At 45.8% G+C, this 6,999-nt stretch overlaps 1 protein-coding gene across 1 annotated transcript in view; it reads left to right on the top strand.

Annotated features, from left to right (window-relative positions):
• The first annotated feature begins 1,208 nt into the window (after positions 1-1,208).
• The window catches only part of LOC111599581 (dynein beta chain, ciliary), a 30,742-nt gene continuing 24,951 nt past the window's right edge, over positions 1,209-6,999 (top strand). The window contains exons 1-9 of the mRNA XM_030224968.1: positions 1,209-1,468; positions 1,526-2,020; positions 2,190-2,278; positions 4,021-4,656; positions 4,712-5,006; positions 5,059-5,537; positions 5,955-6,454; positions 6,505-6,818; positions 6,884-6,987. Of these exons, the coding sequence (XP_030080828.1) occupies positions 1,277-1,468; positions 1,526-2,020; positions 2,190-2,278; positions 4,021-4,656; positions 4,712-5,006; positions 5,059-5,537; positions 5,955-6,454; positions 6,505-6,818; positions 6,884-6,987 (3,104 nt within the window). The 5' untranslated portion in view covers positions 1,209-1,276. The remainder of the gene's footprint in view (positions 1,469-1,525; positions 2,021-2,189; positions 2,279-4,020; positions 4,657-4,711; positions 5,007-5,058; positions 5,538-5,954; positions 6,455-6,504; positions 6,819-6,883; positions 6,988-6,999) is intronic.

Below are 6,999 nucleotides of genomic sequence, written 5' to 3'. Positions count from 1 at the left end.
TGCTTCAAAACTTAACTACGCTATCATTTCAATATTTAACAGTCAAGAGCTGTGGCAGCAGAGCGACTAGATGCATTGCAGGGCATCGTTTAGCTGAGCACTAAGCAGCAAAGTATAACTTTTTTTTCTTTGTGTACTTGCGGTAATTGCGTAGCATTTTAAGCATGCTGGCAGCACTCACTGCTGCTGCTGCTGTTATTGCTGATGTTGCTTGCTACTGCTGCTGTTGCTGCTGCTGCTGCTGTTACTTGACACATGTCAGTCAGTCACTCAGTCACTCATTCCGTGCGCTTGGCTTTGGAGCGTGGCCAAGCGGAAGGCTCAGTAGCGCCAGCAAAAGGCATAGCAGCGCAGGGCGGTGAGTGGGCGTGAATCAGCTAGCGTGAATTTGACTTTGTGTACGAGCAACATTAAATGCACTTGCATCGCATTGCCTTGCCGCGTGTTGTTGTACTGTTTGATGCTGACAACAGCAATAATGCAGCACTTAATGTGCCAAATGTCTGTGTGTGTGTGTGTGTGTGTGTATGGCTGTGTGTGTGCCTGGCTTTGTATAGAATGTCCATTGCTGGCATTTGAAGCATTACCATTTAAACATCAAATATTACGCATACGCCCCGATGACTCGACGAATAGCACTTGGCCAGCAGAATTTTCATTGCCAGCTCACAATTTGCATATAATGCCACTGCCACAGACGTACGACCAAATAGATTTATGAACTCACAGCTTGGACCCAACGCGAACCACCTGGCAGCTTGTCAATCGCAACGTTGCCCTGATTTTGATGTGAACTTTGATGTTAATTTTGATGTTGAGTTATGGGCGCATAGCTAGCACATATACATATACCAGCTACCGAACGGAAATTACATTTCGCTTAGTTCGCAAACTCAGGTGAGCAATTAAAGCACGGCTGAGCGTTGGGCGGTGCCAACCGATGGCCTGGTATTAAACTTTGCCCATTGCATTAGAATCTGGCGCCGCTCGCAGGGCCGTGCATTAAAACAAAGCACACACTTTAAAGTATTTTTCTTAATTTGAATTTGAAGTTTGATCGATATGTGGCGCGGCATGTGGTGCGCACGAGCGCCCAGCCGCACCAAGTGGTGCAGACCAATCGGGCCAGGCATTAGAGGTCATGCGAGTGCCTGCGGGTCAGAATCATTTCAACGGCAATCGTCGCGCCGAGCTGTTGATTTGCGCCATCAATTGATTCGTTTCGCTCTGCGGTCGCATTTTTGTATACTGCATTTTAGCTGCGCTCATCCGGTCTATGGCCGCATGTGCATCCGATGCTGCGACTCTCGCTAGCAGTGATGAGGAGCTCACGCCTGTTGGCAGCCAGTCGAGCGCTCATCGCGACTACAGCGATGCACGCTTGGAGCGCGTGGCCACCTACACCACGACCACAATGCGTCTAAAGCCGGATAAATGGGCAAAAATGATGCTGCAGGATGAGTTGCGGGTGAGTTTTCTTTAGTTTCACACAATGCACACTAAATAGAGCTGGCCGATAATGCAGCACATTGTCATGGACTGGCTGCACGGACGGACGCGAGTTTTGGTCATGACGCTCAGCCCCGGCGGCGAACTTGTGCCCCGGGGCTGCATCAGCGATCTCTATCTGACTTATACGCTGCAGAGCAGCGGCGCCCGGACTAGTGCAACAAATGAATCCACTGCCACGGCCGCTGTGGTGGCGGCGGCAACAGCTGCTGGGGCATTGGTGGTGCCATTGCCGCCCGCCTCGTCCAGCTTCACCACACTGGATGGAGTGCCACGCGGCAAGTGCGCCTACTTCATACGCCACAATGTGGGTGTACCGCTGACAGCTGACAATTTCCAGAGCTCCGTGCTCTATGGTGACTTTCCGGTGCACAGCAAAATAGAGACAATGTCGCTGCTTTTCGACGAGGTGCTGCAGCCGCTGCTCGAGCGGGCTCAGGGCGTTTGGCCGTCGCCCGTGCGCAAGGATCTGCAGGCGCGCGTCAAGGAAGTGCGCAACACACTGACCGAGGTGGGTCCCAAGTCTTTTATCTCGCCATATTAATCTAATTGAGTGCAGCGAGGCGCACAGGGCCGCCATCAGGAAAGCGCCTGCCATTGTCCCAATGTATTTGGCTTAATTGGGCAAAGTTTTCATGTGTCTATAAGCGCTATTTATACTTTATTGTTATCCCCCACAGATTAAGGGCAAAACCAACAATCGCACAATTTTATCGTTATTAGTTGCGCCAACAGTCGTCGAGAAAGTGTCTGGCCACGTGAACCGGGGGTAAGTAGAAACCGTGGCCCAACTTTGGTCACACTCAATGGCCATTGTCTCAAGGGCTGTGTATTTCGTCCTTTACCCGCATCAGCTGCTGCGTCATCGCTGCTGGCTACGAGTGCTTGTTTATCTTGAGTTGAGACTGGGGCAGGGCCAGCGAAGTAATCATATAAATCGAACTGGCCTGGCAAACAACTTTATCGCATGATTTTGCGTAAATTTATTATATATTTTCAATAACTTGTTAAATGTCTCAAGTTGGCAACAAATTTTCAATTTGGCCAACATTTAAGCATCTCAAAGCAACAGAATCTTGATTTTGATTGCTTTTGCTGCATCCTTTGCTTTAATTAAAACCCAATACGACTAATTGCAAATGAATTTACCGAAGCTCTCTCAAAGCCAATATCGAGAAAGAATTCCTAACTGGAAAACCATTTAAATTAATCAGCATCAAATAGCAACCCATCAAAGTGAGACACGAATTGCTGCACAAATAAAGTCAGAGTCGTTTAGCCAAGGGTATTCGATGAACAAATACCCTGTTCACAAATCCAAGCTGAGCAAATTTTTAAAGAAAAAATTATAGAATTTGCATTAATTCGAATTAGACTTAAAATATTTAAATGAAGAGAAGGAATTTCAAAATGTTTCCTTCTAAAAAAGCATGTCTATTAATTTAATAATGCCTTTCACACCTCTTCCACACCTAAAAAAATGCTCTTGTACAGATTCGAGCTTTGTATATTTGTATTGAAAATTTACATTTAATAGACATTTGCTATATATGCCATATAAAGCGTGGTGATAAGCTTGTTCTTTGTTAATTCAATTTAAATACATTTTAGAAAATCATGAACGTCAAGCTGAGTTGTAAATGATATTCATCTTCGTTTTAGCAAAAAATATTCTGTAATTTGGTAGACATAGAAATTAAATTTGAGTATTAAATTTGGTCAGATAATAGCTCTCAAAATAGAAAAAATTTTATGTAAAACGAGCTGCCTGACACTGATGAAGAGACTAGATACTTTTACGGGGTAACAAAAAAAAATGTATAAGAGAAGAATTTTCATTTGTTCAACTATGAAAGCTTTTTCAATAAAAAAAATTGGAAAATTTAGGCTACAAACGGATGAATGTTCTTGTAACAGAATATAATAAAATTAACTAATAAACTATAATATTTTTCAAAGCCTTAAACAAACAAATTACAAACACTTTGGCCAAATATATTTCTAAATTAACTCAGGTGCAAAAATATTTATTCCAAAATAAGCTCAGCTGTCTATAAAGCCACAGAGCTGCCGCTGTTCGTCTGTTACATACAACAGCACAGTTACGTTATATACGTTTTACCCTTTCTATTATGGGTATTGACGAAAAACAGAAAATCCCATCATGGAAATCAGGCATTAAATCAAATAAATTTGGGTCAATTTTATATGCAATATTTTAGACAGCAGAGCAAAAACTGAAGCAACTAAATGAAATGGGGAAAATGCGCAAAACAGTAAAAGCAAGAGCAAGAGAGAGAGAGGGAGAGAGAGAGAGAGAGAGAGAGTAAACATGCTGGCAAATCGTTGCATGGCCAAGTGCAAATGCCTGAAAATTGGGTCAATAATTATTTTTCTTTTGCCCATTTCATTGAAAAAGTTGCGTTCAACTGTTGCGAAACTTGAATTGAAATTGGATTTGAGAATCTTTAAAGGGCAACAAATTTTAATTATCGTTGCATGGCAATCTAGCAATCTGGGCCCAGCCTTGGACTCGAAATTTCGTAATCCATTGGAGGAGATGTTCATCAATTGGACGACGCAGATGCACGACATTGTAATGGAGCGCTCCGAGTCCATGGGGCTAACCACTTGCACCACCACACCCACTAAGCATTTGTATGTAGTTACACTACCAGCTCAAGAGATTACGTTCTGGGCGAACCGCAAGCTCAATTTACAGAACATTTACGAGCAGCTGCGTGAGCCAATGCACAAGGCCCTGGCGCACATTCTGGAACGCATCGAGTCTGTCTACTATGAGCCATATGCAAAGGCATTTCGCCAGCTGGTGACCGCCTGGCTGGAGGCCCAGGATGTCTCACTCTGGCTGCAGCCCTTTCTGCGTCACACTGCCGCCTTCAACTCGGTGCAGTTCAGCAATGCGCAAGAGCTGATTGCGCCACTGGTCCATGTGCTGCACCTGCTGTGGAGCAATGCCCGCTTCTATCGAAGCACCCAAAGGATGAGCGTGCTGCTCAGCTGTATATGCAATTTGCTGGTGCATCGCGCCGCCGAGGACTTGGAGTTTCCGCTGCTCTTTCAAGGCGACGCCGACGAGGGCCTGCAACGGATCATGAAAACGGGCGAGGTACTGGAGTTTTTCAAGTAAGTGCCAAACACATCAGCTCAACAACACTCTTGACCATATATGGCTGCTCAGGCAACGCATGCTCGAATACAAGGAGCGCTATGCCAGCAGCCAAGTGCTGTTGCCAGCTTTGCCCAGCTCTTCAACGGCAGCAGCAGCAGCAGCAGCCACTTCCCCACCGCCGGACGACCAGCATCAGTTATGGCGCTTCTCTAACGAGCAAGTGTTTGGCCAAACACTTGATGGCTTCCTATTACAACTATCAGAGCTGCGTCACGTCTTTGAGGCGGCTGTGCAGTTTCAGCAGCTCGAAAAGCTCGAAATTGGTGGACTGCGCGGCAAGTTGCTAACGGACCGCATCAGAGAGGTAAATTTCCAGCTACGACTATCTTCGTGTATGTATTTAATTCTTTCCGCAGATCTACAACGAATTCAAACTGCTCTTCGAACAATGGACCAATGTGGACATTGACCTTGCAGCGCCAGTTGCCCACAAATGGAAATGCTTCAAGCGCGAGCAGCGGCTTTTCTTCCAGCGCATGCAGCAACTGGAGCAGAAGCTAGCCACAGTACTGCTGCAGGCCTTCGAACAGTGCAGCAGCTGGATGCACCTGCTCAAGCTGACACTGATGTTTGGCTGCCTGCTTCAGCGGCGAGCCGTTCAATCAGAGCTGATACACCTGCTGCCACACATGTTGAGCATCTACAACGCTGAGCTGCTGCAGCTGGAGCAGAGTGTGGCTGACGTGCTTTTCAACTATCAGTTTCACGGCCTCAAAGCGGTGCCCGTCGCTGGCAATTTTCCTCCCATAGCTGGCGCCATCATGTGGCTCGAGCAGCACTTACATCGCTGCGATGAGCTCGGCGCAAAAGATCTCATCGAACTCATTCAGACATTGTAAGCAGATGTAGTTGAAGTTTTGATTTGAAACCAAATATTTAGGAATTTACATTTCAACTCAGTAATTCCGAGCTTGAGTTAATTTCAAAGAAATTATTTAGCTTACATTCAAATCATCTTGATTTTGTATAAGAGCAATGTAAACATGAAACTCTAAACGTAAATCTCTAACAAAATATTAATAACAATTTCAAATTTCCTTGAGTTAAATATGATAGACTTTCATATGCGTTATGCTGCTATTACTCTAATCGAGGCAGTTCGAGTTATGCATTCTCCTTAAACTAACATAACTTGGCCAATGGTGAGGCCCATCAATGTTTTCATGCTTTGTTGCATGGACTGCATTTAGATATGAATATCTCAATTTCATATATATTTATATATTTTATAATAAACAATATCCTTTGCCAGACTCATATTGAAATCGGAGCTCGTGACGCTACCTTTCCAATGGGATGCCTTGGTCTCGCGTCGCAATATTCTGACCACAAAGTTGTGCAATCTGCAGCAAAAGATCTGGCATGGTTGGCAAGAGGACATAGACAGGATAATTGCTGAGGGGCTCAATGAGTACGTGCTGCTTCAGTCGGCAGCAGGTCAGCAGCTGCAGCTGAACTTCGCTCGGGCCCTGTTCACGCTGCTCAAGGAAACCAAATACTTACTCGCGCTTCAGGCTTCTGGCAGCCTGTCAAGCAAACTATTTCCAATGCCAGGGGCGCTGCTCTTGCTTTACGAGCAGCGCGACGCCTACTGGCAGCGTCGTATACGGCTCATCAAGATTGATGAGTTCTACAATGGCATCCGGGCAGGCCAATGTGCCGCAGCTGAGCTGCAGCTAATTGCCGCTGAACTAGCCACCATCGATGAGCAAGTGGTCACTGCCAGTGCTCAGCTAACTTGGCGTAACTATGGTAAGTGGATTATGTTCCGAAAAGCAAATTTTTAAGAGCTGCTCTCGTAGACGAGCCACTTATCGAGAGCATCTTTGAGAAATCACGCGATCTGCATGCCCGTCTGCATCAGTCTCACGGCAATCTGGACGCCATACTGGCCAGCATGCGCCGCTGGAGCTGCGAGCCACTGCATCAACGTAGTCTCTACGGACGCAATCTACTGGATCTGCGGCATCAGCAGGAGCGAGTGCGTCTGCGCCTGCTTCAATGTGATGAGACGAAGATGCTGCTAAATCGCTTGCTGATTGCCAACTTTTGTTTGTTGTTTAACTACGAAAGGCAACAGCTTCACTTATATGCCCGAGACCTCAGCGTCCACGAGGTGAGCCCTCCCTGTTGTGTCAACAATATTATTATTGTTACTATTGTATACTCTGCTGTTGACAGTTTGTGCACGAATTTCCGGATGAACAACGTCGACAGTTCAACAAATATTTAGCCACCGTTGATGAGTTGATTTGCCGTGAAGTAAGGCAGGCCATGAGGATCAGGTGGGAGCTCGA

The sequence above is a fragment of the Drosophila hydei genome, unplaced genomic scaffold, assembly GCF_003285905.1.
Source record: "Drosophila hydei strain 15085-1641.00,03,60 unplaced genomic scaffold, DhydRS2 tig00008121-arrow-pilon, whole genome shotgun sequence".
NCBI lineage: Eukaryota > Metazoa > Arthropoda > Insecta > Diptera > Drosophilidae > Drosophila > Drosophila hydei.
This window is presented reverse-complemented; position numbering and strand designations above follow the sequence as displayed.